The sequence below is a fragment of the Poecilia reticulata genome, linkage group LG17 (genome assembly GCF_000633615.1).
Source record: "Poecilia reticulata strain Guanapo linkage group LG17, Guppy_female_1.0+MT, whole genome shotgun sequence".
In the NCBI taxonomy this organism is placed as follows: Eukaryota; Metazoa; Chordata; class Actinopteri; order Cyprinodontiformes; family Poeciliidae; genus Poecilia; species Poecilia reticulata.
The window spans coordinates 15,211,822-15,237,238 of NC_024347.1; the positions used below are offsets into that span (position 1 = coordinate 15,211,822).

The 25,417-nt window shown below is 40.1% G+C and overlaps 1 protein-coding gene across 12 annotated transcripts in view; it reads left to right on the top strand.

The window, feature by feature from the left end:
- Positions 1-25,417, top strand: part of pard3ab (par-3 family cell polarity regulator alpha, b) — a 266,919-nt gene that overhangs the window by 154,692 nt on the left and 86,810 nt on the right. For all 12 annotated transcript variants that reach the window (XM_008433893.2, XM_008433895.2, XM_008433892.2 and 9 more), the window contains 4 exons: positions 7,135-7,323; positions 7,660-7,830; positions 14,913-15,063; positions 24,591-24,777. In XM_008433893.2, coding sequence (XP_008432115.1) covers positions 7,135-7,323; positions 7,660-7,830; positions 14,913-15,063; positions 24,591-24,777 — 698 coding nt within the window. The remainder of the gene's footprint in view (positions 1-7,134; positions 7,324-7,659; positions 7,831-14,912; positions 15,064-24,590; positions 24,778-25,417) is intronic.

Genomic DNA, 25,417 nt, shown 5'->3' on the forward strand with positions numbered 1-25,417 from the left:
TCCATCCATTTTCTTTGTCCATCCATCCATCCATCCATCCATCCATCCATCCATCCATCCATCCATCCATCCATCCATCCATCCATCCATCCATCCATCCATCCATCCATCCCTGAAGCCCTTATCCGTCATGATGAACTCAGTCCCATCTCGCCGCCGTCACGTTACAAACTGAGAAACTCTCTTCTGTCTCAGGCTGCAGCTCCGTTTCTTGGCGCTCACATATGTGGAGCGTCTGGTAGCAGCTGCTGGTGTGATTCCTCCGATCGGATCGGGACTCAAACGGGTTCTGGAGGTCGCCACGGAGACGGAGAGAGGGCGGCTGATTAGATGTGAGCATCAGATGGTTCCTCCTCCAGACGGCGACTCGTCTTTTAGGGACCCGTTTTAGTTTTTATTCAGTTTGTTGTCACAGGAAGGCAGGAAAAATTTCAGTCGGGATTTGATTTGGGTTTTTTAAAGTCTGGTAAAAAACAATTTGGGTTTGAGTATTTGGTCAACCGTTTGGAAGATATGTGCCTCCATCTTTTTATCCATCCATCCGTTTACCTATACATCTGTTTATCCATCCATTCATCTCTTTACGAATGGAATGGATGGATTCCATTGGATGGATAGATGGATTCATCCATCCATTTTCTTTGTCCATCCATCCATCCATCATTCCATCCATCTATTTTCTTTGTCCATCCTTCCGTCCATCCATCCATCATTCCATCCATCCATCTGTTCATCCATCCATCCATCCATCCATCTGTTCATCCATCCATCATTCCATCCATCGGTTCATCCATCCATCCATCCCTCCCTTTTATCTGAAGTTTCTCTGGAAATATCTGCCATAAAGAAATCATCCTGGAAATTCTGAATATGTGCAGAATTTTAAAATGAAAACATGAATGAACCATGACACACACACACACACACACACCCAGTGGTCTTCCTCCCCTGCTGAGCCGCTCTCAGCCCAGTCGATCAAGCAGGTATTTGATATTCATGGTTTATCATCGCGGCGCATCGCAGCCGCTGGGAGAGACGAAGAGACGGACAGGAGGAACCAGAAACTGATGGACGGATTAAAACGAGAGGGCGGATTTATTTTCACTTAAAAGATGGAGGTTAAAGCAAACACAACAGGTCGCATACGAACTTACGAAGTGCGTGTATCCAAATGGCGGCGGTTAAATGCAGCAGCAGAATCGGGAGGATGAGGATGTGGAGATGGATGCTACAGTAAGCAGCCAACAATGGCCGCCACGCTCCACTTCCCCTGACCAATTACACCCTTCACTGCCTCCTCTTCACCTCCATCACCGTCTCCTTCTGTCTCCTCCTTAGCAACCATCACCCACAACTTTCTGTTTTTAATTTCGTTCTGGAAACTTTTCCAGAAGACGTCGAATCGCCCGGGTTGTTTGAGTTTGCCGCCAAACTCTTAATCATTTCAGAGGGGAAAAAGTGGAGCTGTAGTTCTGAAAATGCCGCTCTCAGTAGCGCCACCTGTTGAATATAAAGAAGAGAAAGATGTTCAGGGTGGAAGATGTTCATTAAAAGTTTAATTTACTTTCTTTTTGTAAAGATGGCGTATTATGAAATGGCCTTATCCAGGTAAATTTAACTGGTTTAAGAAACATTAAAGATGGTGGCAGCCAGTGGAGAAACCCATATTAAATCAGATCAATTAATCAATTTATTCACTCAATTAATCAATTTAATCATTAATTCACAAACAGAGATGCTTCACTGTCTAAGCCAACAACCAAGGGATTCTTACTAACTAACATCTGAACTCAAAATGACCAAATCCTGGTTTTAAACTGCAAACTAAAGCAAATTGTTTGATAAATATTGAGTCAGTAATCAATATATTTAATTAATCTGAGATATGGTGCAGGATTAAATTAGTGTTCGCTTCTTTCTGCTCCTTTTCACACAGAACAGTAGTGGTAAACAAATTATTTTTTATTTTTTGTTAAGTATGCACTACTGATTGATTTTTTTTTTCTTGTTTTTAAAAATCTGAATCAATCAAAAACGAGTTTTATCATTAAATTATGAACACATTCTGTTACAGAACTACAGAAGCAAAACTAATCGATTAACATCTTTTCATGAACTCACACAAACAAGAAAATCAATATTCAAGAACAAAAATGTAAAAAAAATTGGAAACATAACTGTTTAAAATGCAACAAATTGCAAATATCCTTACAAAAACACTTGAGTTTGAAAAATAGTTTGTAATTTTTCCCCTATTCTGATTGGATAAATATTTTTGATTTGATTTATTTTTCTTGCATTTTGGCCACTTTGAGACAAACGACTCCCAAGTGATTTTTAAAGTGTAAAACTTTCTGTATTTGTACTTTAATATTTTGAACTGAACATAACGAGACCTTTGGATGTCATTTCTGCAATAATAGGTTTCGTTTTCCATTTTTAATTTTCACGACTTTCACGTTTTCTCTCTTAAACGAGCGACATGCAGAAAAACCGGGACAAAAGAAGAGAGCTAGTGTTGAAAGTCGAGACGAGAACGTGAGCAGGAATAGTTTGGGAAACAGTGAAGAAGTTCGGAAAGCGGCATAAAAGGAAGACAGGTGAATAAAAAGACGGACGGCCGTGAAAGGAAAAGGTGGGACAAAGTAAAAGATATACATTCAGACTGAAGGGGGATGCAGTGTCTCTCATTTTGTGTTCCACATGGATTCATCCCTTTCTGGCGGCCCTTCATTCACACTCGGTCGCCCGCTCGCTCTGTCATTGTCGTGCTCTCACTCATTCTTTTCACCCGTTTCTTCTCGGCTTTTCACCCTCGCTGTGCTCGTCTCTGTCCTTCATCTCCTCAGCACATCACTCCTCCTCCTCTCTCCTCTCACCTTCATTCAGCCTCTCTTTGTGCCGTCGCGCCTCCCTCCAGCAGCTGTCTTTAATTTAATTTTACCTTGTCACATTTTGCTGCATTCCCTCTTTCCTGTCTTCATTGTTATTGCAAAATCCTTTGAAACGTTTAGAATGTGTGACCTAATGGACGTCTAAAGGGCTGAGATAAGAAATCTATTTTCATTTCCTTTGGCCACTTTTGGCTCAACAAAATGAAGGAATTTTAAATGGATATTATTTCTACCAAAACATTGTCATTTACTATTTTCAATACCAGCAAATCCTGTTATTGAAAATGGGATATTTCTCTTTTTTTTTTCCTTTCACTGATCGAATTAGCATTTTTTGTTTAAATTTGATTTGGGACAGAAAACCAACATATCTTCAATTGGACATTCTCACTAAGTCTGTGAAAGGAGACTTTCACAGACTTAGTGAAAGTTTTATTTTAGTAATATATACAAGTTATATATAATATATACAAGTTATTCGATCTATATTTTGTATAAAAGGTTGTTGTTCAGGTTTGTTCACTTGAGAAGCTGTAATACAACAAGGAAAGCTCTGAGCTAATTTTAGCAATGCAGCTAGCACAGCTAGCAAACAACCGATAGGTTTTTGTAAACAAATAAATAACAACTGAGTAATTAACAACAGATGATCTAAATAACAGCTGACCAATGCTTTCCAACTACAGACTGTCTTTAAACAAAAATAAACTTGCTAGCTATAAGCTAACATTTAAGTCTCGCTTAAAAACTACAAGCCAAAAGCTAAATTACTACTAATTCATGCATCTAAATTACATTTTTCTTTTCATCTTTATTTAGCCAGGATAAAAAAAAATGTCTTTTTGCAAGAGCAACTTGGCCAACACAGCAGCACAATAAAAAATTACATCATAAAAGCCTACAATAAGCATATGCTAACAGTAGATATATTCATGCTATCAGCCAAATCGCACTAGTAAACTACAAACCAAAATCTATTTAACAACTAAGCTGTGGATGAAAACTACAAGTTGTCAGTGATCAACCCAGTAATTTTTCTAAACTACAATCTAACGACCAAGGGACGTTTATAAACTACGATTCAAACAGTAAACAACCAAGTCTGTTGTTAACTGCAAGCTAACGGCTAACAAAAGTCATTATTCCAAACCAAAATTCAGAAGATGAAAAACCTCAAGCTAACAACTGAATTTCTACTTTAGGATAAAAAAGTCTGTTTCTATTCCATAAAAAATTAAATAAAAGAAGGAAGACAAGCGTTAGGCTTATAATTTACAAATCTGCTAACTAACTGAGTCATGCTAACTACAAGAAGCAAAATAGTTGTTTCTTAACTAGGCCAATTAGCTAACAATTTTTTGTAATATTAAATAGATTACAAAAAAAAAAAAAAAAAGATTTTTTTTTATGAAGTTATCTCTTGGCATTTCAGGCATTCCATATGGGATATTAGAATGCTAACTTTGTTACTCTAAACCAAAAGATGGCATTTTTGAAAGGATTCCAACAAAAACAAACAAACACAGAAACAGTTATCTTTTTTATGTTTGTGGTAATAAATTGACATTTTGCATAATGTTTAAAACACTGACTTGATTAATTTAACAGGACGTTAGCATTAGCCTTCAGACGGAATTAGATTTTGTATGTTTTACTTTTAATCTGATTTCTTTCTCACTCAGTCAAATTACAGTTAGACAGGTTTATTTCTCCCATACTCACTGTTGTTAATTATGCTACTAAAATAAATAGTTGGAATAATCTGGATATTATTTTAGAAAATAAATTCCTGCCTCCGATGTCTTTTTTTTTTAAATAATTGGTTTCTGCATTATTTGTTGTTTTTAGAACATATAGCCATGCTGACTGTGGTTTTCATGCTTCCTTTTCTTGTGTTCCCTCTCATTCATCTAAACTCCATCTTCATTTTGCCCCCCCACCCCTCTCTGCCTCTTCTTCTCCCCCCCCCCCATTCCACAAAGAGTAATTCCATCTCTCTCCCAGCAAACAAAGGGGGCTAATGACATGCTGACACCGAGCCTGATGATTGAATTCATTAGGCGTGCACAATAATTGCCAGGCGGCAGCGTGCGCGCACCCTTCTATTCACAGGACAGCTGTCAAATAACAAGCAAGAGAGAGAATGGCTTTTTATTGTTGCTCTGGAAGAGAGAGTGAGGATGAATATAAGAAATGAAGTGAGAGAAGCACCTGTTGTAAGAGGGAAGCGCGAGAAAGCTCTCAGCATGTCAATTAGGCTGATGTGTTAGTGCCGGGTTGCTGGGTGACATCAGGTACAGATTTTACTATCTTTCTCTCCTGCTACAATCTCTTCTTCCATTATATTTTCTATAAATATTATATCGCGGGTTATTTCCAAACTTGTAATCAAAGCCGCAACTATTTAGACATATATAGGTTTTGAAACGAGTGCAGTAGCAGAAGGAAACTTTACTGCACTGCACATAAATGCAGCACACTGTCTATTATAATTATAGCTCCCAGGAAGAGCCTGTAAACTCTGAAATCAGGAAGAGATGTCAGTCAAGTGTGCCGCTGACTGTGGCGAACCAGACAGCATGATAAGTTCTGAGAGGAGGAAGTTATTTCTTTTTTCCCCGGACCGCAGGGCTGCGAGTTAGCAGCCAGCCACCAGGCCAACTCGTAAAGTAGATCTGTGCCATGTTTTCGTGTGGATTCTCCTTCTCCTGACACACTAGAAACTAGCTTATCATGCTGCTGGGCTGACTTTTATAGCTCAGAGAAAATTGTGCCAGGCTTGACTAGGTAGGACCCCACTGAGACTTGATGCTAACTAGCGTTTTTGTTTTTCTTTGTGGGTGTTTTCAGTTTAATGGTTGTTTTTAAAAAAACACAACACATGTAATTAGATGCATCTTAATCTACTTTGCTTGGTTTTTGAGGTTGGGAAATAAACTAGAGGACAAGTAAAACAACTAACTCTTGCAAAGTAAGTGATGCTAGCTGTTAGCATGTCTACGTTGCTAGTTAGGTGTTAGCCTGGTATATTACAATCATAGCAGTTGTTGTTTGCTGTTAGTTTTTTTTTACTTAAAGTAAAAAACTAACAGTCTTGTTAGCTAAATATCGGTATTTAAGGTCTGAATAACTCAGTTACTAGTTAGCTGTTAGCCTGGTGGTGTACAGGCCTGACTGAAATGACAATTAGCTTGTTAATGCCTCATTTGTTTGTTTGCTTTTTATTGGGAAGTTTACACACAGCTGGGCTGTTAGTTAGCCGTTAGCTTTTTATTTTTTTTTATGTTATTAGCTTGGTAGTTTGAGCATCTATTTCCATTCTTTAACTCCACATACAAAAAAAGAGCCAAAATACGCCCACCAATATGATTTAATCATCAACAGAAAGTCATGTTTTATGTAACTGAAACTGTTTTTGCACCTGCAGATGCTCCACAATAGAAATGTCTCTAAATGTGCGAGTTTTAATGCACTGGTACTTGAGATTCATCTCCTGGGAAATGTTTGTGTACCTGCATAAGTAGGTGCAGTATAGGTTTTATAAACAACCTTCTGGCAGAAACAATGCTCACAGTTTCTGCCACATTGACAATAAAACACATTTTACAACCGTTAGCAAGCAATTAAATCAAAGTTTTTGTCATGAAGATCTAAATTGTTAAGTTGAAATCACTTTGGGGCCACAAAAATTATTTTAAAGGGGCTGTATTATCTGTTTTGCAGCAACATAGTGCCATTTTATAGCACAATCAAGTAATTATATGATCATGACTTAAAATAAATTTGACTTTGTAACTTAATGCCTTTAAATTGGGCCTGTCTCTTTAAGAAACTCCTGCTCTTCCTGACACCGTCTTCAGGAAGTCATCACAACATAAATACTGCAAATCATAACAAAAGTTTTGCACAATTGCGTTAATGTGAGACAGTTTCAAACCTTTTGGGGTTAATTGTTTTCTTATTTGTAGCTGATTTGAGTAAAAGTGGATCAATGGTTGAACCACCAAACAAAGACAAATACAGAAACATCAAGTATTGGGAATCTATTTTTGTACTTCTTTTTTTTTTTTTTTACTGTTCAAAATCTTTTCTTACAAGATCGAAAAAGTGTCGGGGCGACCGCACAAAATCCTTCAGAGGGCCGTAAATGGCCCACGGGCCACACTTTGACCATCCCCGAGTTAAATATTTCCATGATTTATATTTTTTAAATCTGGATGTTTGTTTGTTCCTGTTGTAGAAAACGGAGGAGGATGAACTGGTCCTGACTCCCGACGGGACCAGAGAGTTCCTGACCTTCGAGATCCCGCTCAGCGACTCGGGTTCTGCAGGTCTGGGCGTCAGCGTGAAAGGCAACCGCTCCAAGGAAAACCACGCAGACCTCGGCATATTTGTCAAATCAATCATAAACGGTGGAGCAGCCTGCAAGGTACTGAGCGTCCTGTTGTTTATGAACTTTTAGAGCAGAAGTTTCCACTTGATGGCTGTAAACATGCAAAATCACCAAATATTTGTGGTCTAGTTTCTAGTGAAAATATCATAGTAGACTTGAAATGAGATTAAATTAACATACAAGTAACTTTTCAGCAAGAAATGGGGGCTTAAGTAGATAACTCTTCAATCTTGATTGAAAAAAAGTGGAACTGGGTTTTTTTTAAAATCAATTTTAAGGAATTAACTTGAAACGAGTTCCTGTAACTTTCTGGAAAGGTACTGGACCAAAAATACTGAATATATAAACCATGATTCTTTGTCTGACAAACAGGATGGACGGCTGAGGGTGAACGACCAGCTGATTGCTGTGAACGGCGAATCGCTGTTGGGGAAAACCAACCAAGACGCCATGGAGACGCTGAGGAAGTCGATGTCAACAGAAGGCAACAAGCGCGGGATGATCCAGCTGATCGTGGCCCGACGAGTGGCCAAGAGAAACGAGGTAAAGCATCACTGGAGCGAGTAGGTCTGCTATACTAGGCCATTAATCACAAGATAAATGTACCTTATGTAGCTTCCAGAAGAATCCAATTACACTTTCTTAAAGGTATTCTTTTAACAGTCGTTTTATTTTGGTCATTAAAGCAGAATTTTCCCTTAAAAATCAAATTTTTTTTTTTTTTGCGTAAAAACAGTAATGTAGATAACTACATTGCTGTTTTTGGTCTACATCAGTGGATCCCCAGGCTACGGCCCGCGGGCCGGATCCGGCCTGCCGCTATATTTGGTCCGGCCCCCTGAACAATACCAGAGAGCATTCAGATTTTTTTTCATATATTGTATTTTCCGGTTTATATGTGGATTTTTCTTCAACCACCAGGGGGCTCTTTAGCAGGAGGTGTGTCCTGTAAACTGTGGGTGTTTTGTTTTGCATGGCGCATTGCTGCCATCTGTTGGACTTTTAGGGAACTGCTCGACTTTTATGTTATTTAATCAGTACGGTTGTTTGCTAGCAGTAGAGCAGATGAACACGTGTTTGTTATGAACGCCACATTCCAGGTTTCCCTCAATGAAATATATACTAGTCAGTCCCAGTGACGGTTTCACTAACGGTTTTTGCCCATGTGCTTTCTGGGTAAAAATTAATCGAGAAACACCACCCCCTCCACAATTTTCAGCAGCGCAGGTCATAAATGTGTAACACATTTTCTGTTACAAACTGACTCCAGCCCCCCACCAGAGAAGGGAAAAGTTATGTGTCCCTTACAGGAAAAAGTTTGGGGACCCCGGATCTACATAGAATCCAAGTAAAATGCAACAAAAAGTTAAAAAAATGTTGCTTAGGAAAACCTTCCCAAGACACCAGCTGTGTTTCCGTTACAAATATGTGCAAAACTTTAATATTCTGCTAATATTGACAAAACACAATTTTGCAATTGCGTTGTCACCATTAAATTAGAAACGTAATTAAAATCACAAGTGCTTTTAATTACGTGCGAAACTTGTTCATGCAATAAGTCTTTAATAAGCATTATCCTAGTTCCACTTCCTGTTATTTTCTTTGTCGTTTCCACCAGTGGTAACTTCCGGGTTTTGGAAAAAAATCACCTCATGCTACCGCAATAACATTTAACAGCAAAACGTTTCCATTAAGCCAGTTTATTTTTGTAATCCCACTTTGCACAGTTGTTGACGATGTTAATATCTCCTCCATGTTTGTTGACTCTTTAGTACCAACGTGAAGCTTCAGTGATAAAAACACGACCGCCTGCCTGGTCATGTGAGCATCGGTTAATTATTTCAAGTAGAACCAGAACGTTTCCAGGTCAGAGTGATTTACCAAACCCTCCCTCACACACCAACACGCCGCCGCCTCCCGTGGGGCAGGAATGAAAACAGGCTGCAAACCAAGCGGCGCCATTTTTATTTATTAATTTTTTTCTTACTTCCCCTCAATGTCATGTCTTTACATTCCCTGTACACCTCGGCCTGTCGCCTGCGTGAAAGCGAAGGCTGAGTGAGTGTTGGTGTGCGAGTGTACGCCTCTGGCGCTACCAGGCTTCCCCGCTCTCCTTCCCCAACCCGGTGTGTCAAAGTTTAGATTTCCCCTCGGTCCGCCTGGTAATTGAAAGCAGGGGCTCAGCCTTGAGGTGTTTTTCGGTGTGTGGCGACGTGTATGCACATGTTTGCATCAGCCTCCCGTTTATGTATGCATATAAGAGTGTGTGTGTGTGTGTGTGTGTGTGTATTCTGTTTGCTTAGACGATGCGTCGGGTGGCAAGACGTCTCAGGGAGAATTGGGACTGGATAAAACTCGGCCTTGGAGAACCTTTCTCTTTGTTTCACATGCATAGCTGGAGGCTCGGCCTGCGGCTGACCAAGTGTCTGCTTGTTTATAGGAAAAACGCTCCTCAAAAGAAGGATGGAAACCAATTTTATACTTTTTTTTTTACTGATTTATAAGCAGCATTCAGCTTCTATTCACCACAGATCTGGAACAAACTCACAGGAAACTGCAAAACAGCTGAAACACTGAGTTCCTTTAAATCAAGGCTACGAATGCTAACGCTGGCTAGCACGGCCTCCGATGACAGTTTTCCTGTAACTGTGAGCTGTTTTTCCACCATTAGAACATAGAGGAGCTCATACATGAGTTGATGGACAGTACTAAGACCCGCCTTCTGGTTCTGATTGGTTGTTTTTGGTCGGGATCTATGCTTTTCTTCAGGGAGAAGGTTGAGGTTGTCAGTCTTTTCACAGATTATCTGGCTCATATTAATCTGTAACGACATGGTGGCAGCTTTAACAAACGTAAAAAAACATTTCTATAAAAGTTGCATACCGCAGCTTTAAGCTACTGGAGAATAATGGTGTCCTCCCCAGCCTGTCAGTCAAATATTTAAAAAAGCTCTTCTAATAACTAATTACCGTGGGATGAGAGCCTTGGCTCATTTTTGACATTTTCCTGACATATGGGATCAAATAATCCTGTATTTACTTTCCTCCCCATGTCTCCATCCCCTGACAGCCAATCTCAAATCAATCTGAAATGTTTGTCGCTGCATAAATCACAAGCCCAACTGCTTCCCGCTCCTTCACCCAGACCCAGAAACACACCAAACTGAGAGCAGCACACTTCCACACCACCGCTGGGATCCAGCTCAGCTACCCGCCAGAATATGCAATGAGCTGCGGCGTGATTTGTCAATGCGACGTCGGCCTGCTAAATCCCCTCTGCTATTACGGAGGCATTTCAGCCCCGCTCCTCGGTCGGCCAATTCATTAACTACCTCATTTAGAGTCAAGAGCAGCCAGCAGTCGCTGCGCCATATGGCGACCTTTGAAATTAGTTTGTTTCCGAAGTTGATTTGTTGGCTCCGTGTGAAGTTTTGATTGGTTTTCTTCATTCTGCTGTGATTTCAGTCATTTGTTTACCTTTAAAACAAAGAGTCTGCTAATGAAGACCTTATCCGGTATTAGTGAAATCTGGACTCCATTAGAACTTTATCCATTGATGAATGTCAGTTCCTGACCATTGTTTTGAGGTAATTTGCTCAAACTTCCTTCTGTATTCCCAGTTTGTATTGGATGCCAGCTGGGCCACGTTTGTGTTTTTAAAAGTATTGATGTGGAAACATTTTAATTGTCGTCTCAATTGCTTATTGACATTTCGCCTCAAATTGCACAATCTTGTTCAGGCCCAAGAAATCAATATTTTTTCCCCATGCCTCTTTATGTCTTCAATGTTTAGGATCATTGTCCTGTTTGGGAGGGGAGTTTGGCGCCGTCACACTCTTAAACACGAAGGATTTGATAATGAATTGAATAACGGCTGCTGCCGTCCGACAAGCAGAAAAGAATCAATTCTCTAGAGAAATCCTCTGAATCAATTCAAAAATATTTTAGTGCGCTTAATTCTTTGTCTAATTATATTTTTGAATAATTATTTTAAGATTTTCATTTAAGAAAAATTCAGGCAGCTAAGCTAACCTAATTGTCGCGTGACGTCACGCTCTCCAGAGCTCCGCCCACTCCGCCATGACGGACATAAAAAAAAACAACGTAAAGCTCGGCTACAAACGGACATCTGGAGTCTAAAAATCGCTTCTATTTTTGATTACTTCACTTTAAAAATGGTCATAGGGTGCTGCGCGGCTGGCTACACAAACAGACAAGGGTGCAAACCAAGCTTGTCATTTTATTTTGTAACTTTTAACGAGGAAAGATGGATAGCAGCTGTTAAACATAACGATAACGACTAGCAGCTGTCAATAATAATGACTGGCAGCCCTCGGTGTAATCGTGAATTTGCTGCAAACACCTTTTTCAAGGTAAGAAAACTAACGTTCATATAGTTTATAAGTGTGTAATTGGAAAGATGTCAAATATGGCATGGAGAAGGTGCGCGTTTAACCACTAGTCATGGAGGCTGCCGCACCGTCATGTAGCCTAGCATGTATGGGGGGGAAACTGATTAGCATCTCGTCTTTTGTGCGTTTTTAAGGCTGCTGCGGTGTAAAGGGGAAACGCTGTTACACAGTCATATAAACCATGTGGTGTGAATTCAAGCAAAGTCGGTAATTTGATCAACACATCAGGAGGGAGGAGGTCTGGGTCGGTTTCTAAGCTAGCTAGCGCCGTCTATGAGCCCCAACCAGGGGTTACGTTGACAGACAAATTAGCTCGACTCGAACAAGAAGAAGCCATGAATAAACTGATGAAAACAACAACTTTGGAAAACAATTTCAGTCGCTCTGTTCAATACTTCCGTCACTTCCGACATCCGTCACGGCGCTTTGAATGATTAAGTGACGTAGTTGCAAAGGGTCAGTTCTGGTAATTTAAGGTTCAGAATTTCATACCTAAACCAATTTTTGTTTAAAAACAAACTGATGAAATTTGATACAAGCTGTGTCGGAATTCAGGGACTGCATCCTTCAAAGGGCCAGAAAACTGCAATTGCTGCACTGCTAACATAAACTGTTCACCAAACCTGGCCTGCTCCCCATTCAGCTCCTTCAGACTAGCCAGCAGCAACCAGCAAACACCTGGCTTGTTATAGGAGCTACTTCTCAGTGAAACGCAGGTAAAAAACAAACTGTAATGGGCTAATAGAGGAGCCATGTTGCTATGACTTCCTGAAGGCGGAGCATCAGAAAGAGCAGGAGTTTTTAAAGAGACAGAGGCCCAATAGACCTGAAATATATATATTTTTAAGTCATATCTCATATGTTTCGTGCCTATATGCGTGGAAACAACACAATCTTGGACCAGTCAATCTCGTACCAATAACCTGTCTTTAATATCTAAAAGCATTGAGTTGCTGCTTTGTGTTTGACTTATGACCTAATAAATCCCCACTTCTTCACATTTCTCTTTTTCTCTCCTGCTGTGGTTCTCATATGTGGAGTCCTTTATAAAAAACAGACGTTTGCTCCAGGACCCTGTCTGTGGTGGTTACTGCAGCACCTTAGCGGTTTAGTAAGAGGCAAGGATCATTGGTCAAAGACCTTTTGCCAAAATCGAATCCCAGCCTGGCCAGTTACAGCCATCGATTGGGGTAATTTGGCTCCAGTATCGACTCCGGCGTTATCTCTCGTTACGTGATGCCAGCCACGGCGGTTATCTTCATAGCGAGGGCTGTCATCACCGTCAGCGAGAAATGCAGAAGCCCCAGCAAATCAATGGAGTCAACGATCCAATGGACAAACACTAAGGGCAGAGACGCCCACGCCAGCGCGCGGACGGGAGCTGCCGGGTGACACACTCTGCAAATGGTCTATTTGTCCAGCAAACAAGGAAGTGTCATTGCGGGTCTTGAGGGAAATGTCAGGCTGGTGGCGAGTTAACCTTCTTCTGCATGGCTCAGGTGGCTTGTTAACAGCCGGTGACTCAATGGCCTGTTGAAAATCTGAGCTCATTTATTCTCGTTATCACACAGGTCGTGTTAGCATGGAAACCTGCTCCTCTTCTCGTCCATTAGTGCTCACAGCGTTTTAGTAAGGCTGCTTCCCTCCAGGCATATTTTCTGACGACCGCAGTGGAGAAAACGCTTTTGTTTGTTCTGGTCCACATTGTCAATAGACGTCTGTGAGATTGAAACTGGTCAGGCAAATACAACAATAACGCTGAATCTGATTTCTTGGGGGTATCCCTACCTTTAGCAGAGCCCTCTACTGACGGGATAGCAAAGTTTTTCTGGACGATAAATTGTTCCTGAAGTTATTGTGATAAACGATAATAATATTGTTTTGATGAACTATAATGCAAGAATGCATTCTAATAGATCAGTAGGCCTTAATTTACCAAAGAACAGTTAAAATAAATTAAATATAACAACTGAAACCACAAATAAAATATAATGTCTACGGAATCAAAAATTCTCTTAAAAAAAAAAGGCCAGTTAAGACCAAAGAACCAGATTAAAGACTAAAATCGTCCCAATTTTTGGTAGAAAGAAAGAAAAAGACAAAAACGACAGATTATGCAAATGGAAATTACTGAGCTCGTTTTAATCCATCATGTGATTAATATATTTATTGCTTATTGGTACAGGCCTACCCTCTACAACTACATCTATTCACCGTATTCAAGTAGTGGCAAATATATTTCATGGAGAAAAGAGACACATTATCAAGAAACTGGCACAGCATTAGTTCTCACACATTTAATGCATGTAAACATACATGACAGAATGTCACCAACGGTTTCCCCAATGTTAAAACGTTAAGATGACAAGGTTATTATGCTATTGGAAGACATTATTGACAACACTTGGACAGTGAAATACAAAGTTTTTGGCTCCCGGCTGTTTATATTTAAAAACAAATTGAAAGGAATATTACCCAAAAGGGACAACGACAAGTTAGTATGTGTATGCTTAATTAGACGTCCTTAAAGTGCACAATTCAAGTATTTACTGTACTAAGTTTTCCTAAATTCACCGCAGTTTTTAAATTTTCCGGGTGTGATTGGTTATCATAGTGAACGTTGTTTTTATTAGACAATTTAATTTAAACACCTGCTCTACTGATGACCTGTCAGAGTTGGGACGTGGTCTGCCTCTTTTATTTTTTAATTGAACTGAACCAAATTCCACAGCACATCTTCATGTTCCAGTTGTCATAGTCAAGCTAGCTTAACTGATATACTTCCCCCTCCTTTCACCTCATCTTATCTGGTTATCATGGTGTTGACAATTAGTAGCAAAGCACCGCATCCCTTTCTTTTATTTATATATAACGCATATATTTAAGATTTTATGTTGACATCTTGGCAGCCAATACCAATGCTAGTCATTATTAGCTAGCAGCTACAACGCTGCAACGTGTCTATACTGTAACCTGGAAAGAAAATAATTTTCTCTCCCTCTAGTATGCACTTCATCCATTTCCTCTTTCATTATTATTCATTCGTCATTCGGACACAATGAACCAATCAACGAGCTACATTACTCGACAATCAAGCTGTCTGTAAGAACACAGGAAAGTTTTCTCCAAAGTGAATTATCGCTCGTTTTTCATGAAGCATCACTGATTGTAGTCGCCAACTACCTCAGACCTCCATCTCTTCCCTTTGTTTCAGGATTCTCCAGGAAACCCGTTGGGATCCCAGCAGACGGTAAACACCAGTCTGGACGATCACGAGCGCAGAATCTCCCACTCCCTCTACGGTGGCCTGGAAGGCCTCGATGACAACTTGATGCCACGTCAAGGAATGATTCCACGCACAATAGGTACCGATGCAAATCTCTCTGCTTCCCCTGTTTTAACTCGGGGCTTCTTTACAGTCAGAAGGATTTTACTTTGTCAAGTGTTGCATTTTAAATTTGTGATGCGTGGAGCGGTGGACTTCATCTCCTCTGATCATCTCTTCTTAGCAGCCTGACAGTTTAACTTCCCACGTCTCTTTATTCCTCTGATTTTCCCGTAAAACAGAAGTCTTGATATCAAAGTCTTTATATGCTGCAGTCAGTGTTTGTGTTCAGTCTTTACGCTCTTTTTTTTCTGATATTTATGAGCTGCACACTGTTTCAAACTGGATTTATTATCACCATCTGATGATATTAAAAAGCTCAATAGATTCTCTAAACTGACTTGCAAACTGTTTTACAGACTAAGCTGGAAAAGGTGATTGTGAGAGCTGTTCCCTGAAGAACACAGACCGATATTAACAACCTGGGATGTTAAATCAAGTAGAAGATGAGCCACTGAGCTCTTTTTATGGCAATACTAATCCGGGCTTTTAATGATACTCAAGCTGAGCGTTTTGGTTTTTTTTTTGTCTTAAATAACACAAGATAAGATCAGGAATCTATTCATCAAACTAGCACAAAGTAGAACTGGGTGATATGACTGAAAATTAAAGAAATGCTCCCTTCTGAAGCTGCTGCCCCCGCGACCCGGATGAAGCGGAAGAAGCTACAATTTTGAGATTTTACATTAGAAACAACAGTTTAAAAACGATTCTCCATCACTACAGTAACAAACCTGTGAAGATATCCTTTCACACAATCCAAAAAGTGCATCTGACTGACAAATGTATCGGCAAAAACAAGCAATAATTTACTTTTAAGTTGATAGAAACTCTCGTAGGATCTAAAAACGGAAACATTACACGGCTAAAATCCACGTTTTTTTTCTTATTTCTGCTCTTCGGGGTTCAGCCAATTATTAGCCAGCAGCTAAGGAAAATAAATGGAGCTGCTGGATTTCCAAAAATAAATTATATTTCTAGTTTACATTAAAAAAAAATCCATGAAAAGAATTTCTGGGAAAAATCATTAAAACAAACATGAGAAATATTAATTATTATTAGTCCACAGAACAAAACATGAATAGACAAAATTTCCACAAAAAAAACATTTAAAAAATATGAATATTCTTATTTCATATGAGAAAGTGCGTGGATCGATTCATTTTTCTCAATAAAAAATGTAAACAGATGTAAATTAAAGTTTGAAAATAGACTCATTTGCTGTTAAATCATAATTTTATAATTTTATCATAATTAAACAAAAAATGTTAGCATACAAATTTTCCCTAAAAAATCTAAACATTTATAGTTGAAACAAAAAGACAAACTTTCCAAAAATGTTTTTCAAAAAGACAAATATTCTTAGTTCACACCAACATAAATCTGACTGGTCACATTTTCTGCAAAAATGTTTCACAAAAACACGAAAAACAAATTCATAGTTCAACGGGAAATTTGAGAATAGACTATTTTCCTGTGAACAAAAACATTAAAAAAATTATTAAGAAAACCTATGTACAAAATTTTAGACAAAAAAGAGAAAACCAACAAACAAGAAATCAGATCAGATGCAATATAATCATAAAAACCTCCTGATACGACACATTAGATTAGGAATCTTCTTTTAAACTAATCATTTATTTGATCCTTAGTTATTTGCAGAAGTTATATGATGAAATAAATAATTTAAACGTTAAGTACTAATGATGTAACATGAAGGCAGAAAATGAGTAGAGTGGGTATAAATAAGAAACGGAGTTGCAGAAATGAACCCTAAATGCTGTTGAGCACCCGCCCAGGACAACACCTGCCTCCCGCTGCTCCAGTTTCAGATCACACTAAGCTGTTTGTTTTTATTTCATTCCGTTCTCCCCAGTGTTGCAACAAAAACTGATTTCTGACTCTTAAAAACGAAGAAAAAGGACAAATAAATGAAAAAAAAAATCCCCTACATTTTTTTTTTTTCATTTCGTCAGCGTGAGCCATCTGTGCCATCTGCTCTGTTTTTGTCACATTCTGCCTGTTTTCAAAGACTTAGCAACATCAGGGAGCAACAGATTGAACAAAACTTGTCTCTTTTTACAGTTTCTCTCTTTCAGTGTCTGTTTGTGTGGATTTGCGCGTCTTAAAACCTTTTTTCTGTTGCTGTGACCTAAAGCGGGCTCCGACACGGCTTTGAAGTCGGCGGGTTTTGTAGAAAACGTGTGCGTCGGACAAAGTGGAGGAGATTAGCGTTTTCGTGTGCGTATGTAAGAGCTTTAGGTGCAGCTGTGCAGGATTCCACGTGTGCAGTACATAAATTAATGCTTGATGGATTGCTGGTTAAATTTCCTGATGACTTGAAAAGAAGGACTTCTGCACACCAGATGGTGCAACGACACAAATTCCCTGTTTTCATTTCACAAAGCCTTATTTTTATTCTCATGAAAAATGCAATTAAATAAAGAGAGCGGCGCTTCTGCTTCTGATAGATGATTGCAAGTCACTCCAAACAGGAAGTGAGAGAGAAAAACCCCTCACAGTGCAAACAGATTTGACCGAGGAAGAGTTGATGCACCAACTTTTAATCAGCTTTTTAAATGAGCTTCCGCTAACTCTGCCTCATTAATCAGTGCAACATAATGTTAAAGTGAGAACTCTGTTTTCCCTTCATGCAAATTGGTTGACACTGGCACCGCTGTGAGTGTAAACAAAAGAGGGTGACAGAGGAAGTGTTAATAGGTGAAGCTCCATCATGCTGCTGCAGCGGCTACGTTCAGCCATGCTTGGCAAACAGCAACAACTTATAATGAGCCTGCAGGGTCGAAAGTGAGGAGAAACGGGCCCGACTTAACTCATGCAAACAAGATCTCTGTCACTTAGCCGAGCAGACAAGCTGATTGTTGCATCTCTAGAACAAGAGCAGCAAGTGTTTACTGAGGTTATGCATAACGTCGGACTGTGCAAGAACCTTTTATTTCTCCATGGAGATTTATTTATCATGATTTATCAAAGTTTTCTTTTGAGTATCTGATTCATTTCAGATTCATTTTCAACTCTTTTAAGTTATTCTAGGGTGTGGCTGAATTGTGATACAACTGTTTTATGTCAGTCTATATTGATAATTATCGAGTAGTTTTTTTTATTTTAAATATCCGAAACTTATAGTGTAACGTTTCCTGTTTCATCCAGTTTTCTCTCTACGCTGTTGTTTTTTTATTTTTAAGCATTCATTAGGCACGTAGGAAAAACCTGAAACTGCTGCTGCGCAAGTTACTCAGCATGTTGTTGCTAGGCAACCGAAGTTGAGCGGAACTGGAAACTGCTGGTAACTCGGCATGTTGTTGCTAGGCAACCGAAGTTGAGCGGAACTGGAAACTGCTGGTAACTCGGCATGTTGTTGCTAGGCAACCGAAGTTGAGCGGAACTGMAAACTGCTGGTAACTCGGCATGTTGTTGCTAGGCAACCGAAGTTGAGCGGAACTCGAAACTGCTGGTAACTCGGCATGTTGTTGCTAGGCAACCAATGCCACCAGTCTTGCTAGGCTATCTGGGAAAGATTGAGCAGCTAAAGTCTTTCCTCTGCCGACGTCTCCCAGAATGCTGTGCGGTTCTAGGTTGGAGTTTGGTGGATATGCTATACATTTAATTTTCTGTCATGCCGTATTGATATTGATCACATGTCTTATCGCAATACATATTATTGATTTATTGTCCAGTCCAAAGTAATTCAGAAATAAAAAACCTCAATGAAAAACCACTGTAGCTTAGTATTTTAAATTGGACGTTTAGGCACTTTTTCTAGGGACGCAACGAAGATGATTCTCGAATTGATCCGGATTCAGAAACACAAATATCCAAGATTTTTAGTTAAAAACCTAGTTTGCTTTATATTTAAAGCACAATTATAAAAAAAGTGATGTAATTTAAAGCTTCTAGAAAGCATGCATAGCATGCAGTTGAAAGGGAAAATTTCTAATTTAAATCCATTTTCACAAAGAAATTAAAAATGTGTTAAAAGTTCAACCCATTTGAAAGTTAAGTGGTAAAATATGGTTAAAAATTTGATGAGAATCCAGCTGTTGACAGCCGTCACGTCTGTCCTGCCGCCGTTCGTCACTTCCAACACGTGAGGATTAAAACACGCAGACGTCGATTCATCAAACCCGACACTTTCCACAAATGCGTCTCTGATCCTTCGTCACGTGTGACACCGGATTGACCCGATCGAGGACGGAAAGTGGACGTGGAATCTGCCGCACAATGGGACACAAAGCATGTCCAACATCCATGATGGTCCAAGTGTTGGATACCAAAAACTCATGACTTATTCCCTCCTTATGAAACACTTTCCGTTCTGTTTCAGTCTGTGCATCTGAAGGGGCAACTTGAACCCGGATATGATTAGCTAAAAAAAAAAAAGAAGATCTTTCTGCTTCATATGGATTAAAAATCGAGTATGTAATAAATTTCTGCTGACCTAAAAGTGTCCAAGGACTTGAGTTATAAGGCATTACTCAGCAGCGTTGGGTCAGAGGGAGACTGGAGAGGTCAGATGGGGATTAAAGTTTAATTTGCCTGTGTGGTGGAAAGTAGAGAGGATAAAAACCTCCAGGGTTGCGCTTTAAGCCTCAAACTTCTCCTAGATGCTTTTAAAGAGGTTTTCATTGCCGCCAAATGTTTGTTTATTTATTCTTAGTGGTTGGACTTGATTAAAACTTTTAACGGAGAAATTACAGCATTGAAAATCATATATTGACAAAATAAGCAACTTTTTTTGCTGGTAAATTTTTGAATAAAAAGCATTTTTATTGTTTTTAATGTGTTATTTAGTTTGTCCAACTCTCAGATTGTTTCAAAGCGCCTCTCCCACTCAGCTCCTCCAGACTAGCGGCAGCAGCAATTAGCAACCACTTCAATCCAACTATAAACAGCATAATGGAGGAGCGTTGTTTAAATGACATGCTGAAGGCGGCGTGTCGGAAAGAGCAGGAGCTTCTTAAAGAGACGGAAACCCAATTTCCAGGCGTCAGTTTGTAAAGTCAGAGTCATGTTTGATATGTAAAGCATTTTTACACCAACTGAAGGTAACATAGTTACTTGATTGTGCTTTAAAGAAGCAGTGTGTGGCTGGAAAACACATAATGCTTTTTGGATCTTTTGTTTTGGCAGCCATTTTTACCAAGTCTCTCTTACTTACCGTTGAGTCATGAAACTAAACCAAAGTCACCAAAGGTGTTTTCACACCTGATAGTCCGGTGGACTCGGTTCAAAATTGCAACATTTGTTACATTTTCAGCTGCTGTGATTCTCTTTCACACTGCGCTGAGTCAAACAAACCGAACCCTTTGAAAAACCTGTTCTCCTCCTCGCCTGTGGGGGCGCTGCACCAAGAACCACTGGAGGAAAACGACATGAAAACCTCAGAAGAAGACATGAAGACAACTTCCTGCTTCACAAAATGTAAACGTCAATGGAGTATTTTCATATTTTAGCGGTTGTTGGTAAAAGACCATGAGCCGTTTTTTTCCTCAAACGCTAGACTGAATGCCCTGCGCTTGTAGTCTGCTTCCTGCTTTGGAGCGGACTCTGGTTTGCTAGACGTTCATATATTCATTCGAACTACACCAGATTTCACTTCAACCGAACCGAGACGGAGGTTTTTAGGTGGGTTAGAGTTCGCTCTTTGGTCCGCTTCAGATTTCGACGCAGAACTCGAATGAAGCGAACTTTCCAGGCTAATGGACTGGAGTTGGATTAAAGTGGACTGAAGAGGACGGGTGTGAACGCAGCTCCAGATTTTGTTCTGGGACTTTGATGCATTACAGTACATCTGGCAGACGAGCCTCTCCTGATTTGGCGTGTGAAGATCTGGAAAACTTTGGGAAGCCAGCGGCTGAACGTGTGGCTGTCAGCTCCCAGATGTGTGCGCGTGTAAACACATCCCCTAGCCACCGTGAATACCAGGCCCCACTGTCTTGTGATTTCATTGTAAATGAGATGTTTGATATTGTATTTTGCAGAATAAAGTCCCTCCAAACCGTTTCAGTGATTGCTAATCACCTTTTGGCTTCTCACCACCTCCACCAGGCCAACAAATGTGGTGCATCTGTCTTCAATTTGGGTTAATTTAACTTTAAAAAAAAAAGCTTCAGGGAGTTTGTGTTTGTAATGATGGATCGGCCGAACAGTGTGCATGTTTCATCATGTGTGGTCTCCAGTTGAAGCTACCGAAGACATTGCAGAGTAATTTACTGCTGCCACACGTTGTGCTTTCTTATAAATGACCTCACTGGATCGAGGACGGATCTGGAAAACTTTGGGAAACGAGCGGCTGAACGTGTGGCTGTCAGCTCCCAGATGTGTGCGTGTGTAAACACAAAGCCGGAGCTCTGCATGCGCGGCGGTCGTTTCTCTTGAATAGATTATTGAGAGTGCTTGGGGGAGCCTTTCACAGTTGCCTGGAATATGTCTGTTGTAAAGCTGCCACAAAACATAAATCATGCATTAGAGTTTCTTAGAAGACAACATCATTCCTATTCAGAATGTATCGTCTTTTCTGGCCCCGCTGCACGCTCTTAGATCACTCGCTGGTTTTTCACCCTCAAGATGCCAAGGATAAGAGAGCGGCTTAATTATTCCTTCAGGCCAGAGGCTTTCAAGGCCCGGCACCCCTGGCAATAACCTCCTTACTAATTATGCAAATAGATCGAGACAAGACGAAATGAAGGGGAGACGTTAAACCTCTGCCTCTGCTCGTCTGTTATTCTCACTCCATCCTATTTCCATTTGCAACAAAAACGTCTTTTTCCCCTTTTGCCTCCAGGTATTTAGTCATTCTTTGCAGCATTATAATAGCCTCTACAGCTGAATCTAAATAAACTGCCACCTATTGTTTGCCTGCAGCTCCGTCCAGAAGTTATTATGTCCTCGGGGATCATTGGAGCGTAAACAGCGGTTTGATTCTCAGGTGATGCTGGGTGTGCTCTCCCTCCGCTTGGCAGGCGTATTGTTGCTGGACGACGGCTGCCCTTGGGTCCTGGCTCTAAAACAAAGAGGCTTTTTTTACGCTCCGCTCTTACCAGGCCACCGAGTTGACAGATTCATTGGTTTTCTACTCAGTAGCTGCCAGTTGATTGTGCTGCGGTGATTCAAACTGTGGCATTGATGGGATTCTCAGTGTTGCACACTGGACTGCTTAGGGAAATGGGATTAAGTTGTTGTGTGTGTGTGTGTGTGTGTGTGTGTGTGTGTGTGTGTGTGTGGTCTTAGAGAGAGAGAGAGATGCTGAGCTGAAACACTCAGACTCCCAAAATTACAGTGAAACAACTTGAACAGCAGGGAGGAGCTGAAGGAGCAACATTTTCCACTAAAACCACTAAAACGATGAAGGATTGACGCATTTAAAGGCAACATACGCACTAGTACCACCAACATGTCCAGGTCATTCAAGTCATTACTAACCGTTTACCCCCTGAACGCACCATCTGTTGACAGGTCCAGCCTCTTCATCCGCTCACAGAATATTAAAATCAAACATCGGTGAAATCTAAACCTTGAATCTTGATTTACGTCTTGAATTTTCAGGCAGAGATTTTTCATTTCATTGTTGCTCCACTTCTTCTCCAGCAGTATTATCTCCTTACAGACAATACAGACTGAACAGTCTGTATTGTTGCTGGTCTTCTTGTGAACCAGATCATGTCCAGATTGGACCTTTCACTCTGGGGGCTGAACTCTTTTTTTTCTTTTTAGCGATTTAAAGTTATTTAATTGCAGAAGTGACGCTTTATCAGAAATATGTTTATAAATGTGGATCCTGAAGCCTGAGGCGTCTCTCTCAGGAACAGAAAACACCAAGCAAAGAGTTTTTAATTGACCCGGACTCGCATACCTTCTCCTGATCCCGTCTTCGTTTTTCCTTTGAGCTCGTTTCCGTCGCTTCATTCAGCCGCTGGCTGGAAGCAGCGGAGGCCCAGCGGCACGTCGGCCGTCTCTGCGCTCAGTTATGAGAAACAAACAGCGGGGCTGGCTCAGGTCTGCAGCTTTAAACTCCAAACGCTGTCTAAAGACAAACAAACTTCTCCCTAAGCTCGGTACACAACCCCTTTCTGAAGCGTTGAAGCTCCCCGGTTTTTGATGCCAATTTCAAAACGCAGATTAAAGACAGAGTCATGCGCTGCATATCAATGCCTTTTTTAAGCCGTGCTTTTCTCTGCCTGGAAAAAGAAGACTTTTATATGTTTTTTCCCCTCAGTTGAGGAAAGCTTTTATCTTTATTTGTGAGGGCACAGCTTGAATTAATCTTTGTGTTTTGACATAGAAACACCATTGTGCCCCGCTGACTAACTGCTTTTGGTAAAAGCTGATTACCTTCGAGCATTTTCTCTTCGCTTTTAGACCTCAAAGTATTTTTTGGGGGGCTTCAAAGTTTCCAATTATATCATAGATGTTCTAATAACCGTCACTCTCACTCTTGATGGGAGTTTTTTATTTTCTGGCCAATAAATTCATGAGAGTTTTAATGAGTTTTTCTCCTCCTGTTGGTTGAACTTTGGTAGTTTTTCGCCTGCAGCTTAAAGGAATAATTAATAAACTTTTATTTTGGACCAAAGTATGTGGTTTACCTTTGTAGTCCTGCTTTTACATACTGGGAAACTTGTGAAATGATTTTTGTTGTTGGTTTCTTTTTAACAAGGGAGGGAGGAATAATTCATCACCAATGTGCATTTGTAGTTTTGGTGGAAAAAAAACTACTTTGTGTTTGAGCACAAATAGATCAAATTAATAAACATCACAGTTTAAGAAACGGAGAATTACATTTATGATTAGAGTGCTGTTTTAAAATAGAAACAGCCATAAAGTTGGTAAAAACAATCATGTTTTTACATATTTTTATATTTATTATGTTCTGTTTACTAAAAAATCCATTCGTTTGTCCATCTATCCATCCACCTTTTAATTCGTCTGTTTATCTGAGTCCATCCGTCCTTACACCCGTTTTTAGCTTCCCTGTTTAAAGTCTGTTCGCTACATGAACCTCTGCCTTAAATTCAAACTGAGTTTTTTTCATTTTTCTTTCAGAAATGGCTAAAAATCTGTGAAAACTCTTGATCTGCAGACATTAGCGTTTGGAAAAGTTGTTTTAACACGAGGAATACGTATGAACGCTGAACGTGGAGAGAGTAATTGAGTCTTTCCAGTCAGTTTTTAAAATGGATGATTCAACGTGTGACACAGATTGCAGTATTTTATTTGCAGGCGCTGAAGCTGCGGGACGCCGGCCTTTTGTTTCAGTTTTGATGAATTTCTCTCTGGAATATTAGTTTGCATCAGTTCTCGGTGTAGAAAGGAGCCTTTTGCTCTTTGATTCCTTGCAACTAACACAAGAACTTGACATTTGACATTTATTATTCATTTGAACCGTGTCTGGTCAGTCAGGTTGCGCTTGGCAGCTTTTACGGCTGAAAGATTAAAACTCCACGTTTGGAAAGAGATGAGAGGAATAATAAATCGCATCTCCTGCAGGAAACTATCAGCTCTCTCCGACCGTCAACATGCCGCAGGACGACACCGTGATCATCGAGGACGACCGCCCGCCGCTCCTGCCGTCCAACATGTCCGACCAGTCCTCGTCCAGTTCCCATGACGATGTGGGCTTCGTGGCTGATGTGACTCCGCCGTGGGCCAAAGAGCTGCCTGCTCACAACGAAAGGTGCATTTAAAACGTTCATTTTTATAAATATTTTCATCTGCAGCTTTTTGTAGATGCAACCTGCAGGGTTTCCTTATGTTGAAACTTTTTAAGCTGCTTTGAACAAATAATTGAGCAAACTGTACCTCTAGTTAGGTAACCCCAGTGGTCTTCATAAAAGGTAGAGTCTCTGAGAATAGTTCTTAAAAATATAGCCAGTGTTTTCAGCAAAGTTGAGCTGACTGTCCAGGAACGATCCGAAGTAGTTTTAACAAGTTGACCATCAAGAGAAACTGGAACCACTTTCTGGTCTTGTTGATGTCATTTAATTATCTCCTTAAGAAAATGAAAAGGTATGGTGTTTTGTGAGGTAATTTATCTTGTTTTGGTTCCAGTAATGCCAGAATTAATCTTAAATAATAAAGACTTAATGGTATTCTGATTAGTAATGTAATTATATTAGTTGTGTTGCCACCCCCACGCCACTATCAGCAGTAGCAGGCCGGAAAAGATGCGACCAAGGAGCAGATTTAGAAGTACACCGAAAGCTAGAGGATTTGTTAAAAGCTGTGAGCTGCGCTGAAGTAAATAAAAGATAGAAGTTCAAATACATGCTGAGAGTGAAACTCCTTCCTAAAGATGAAGATATATCACAGACTTC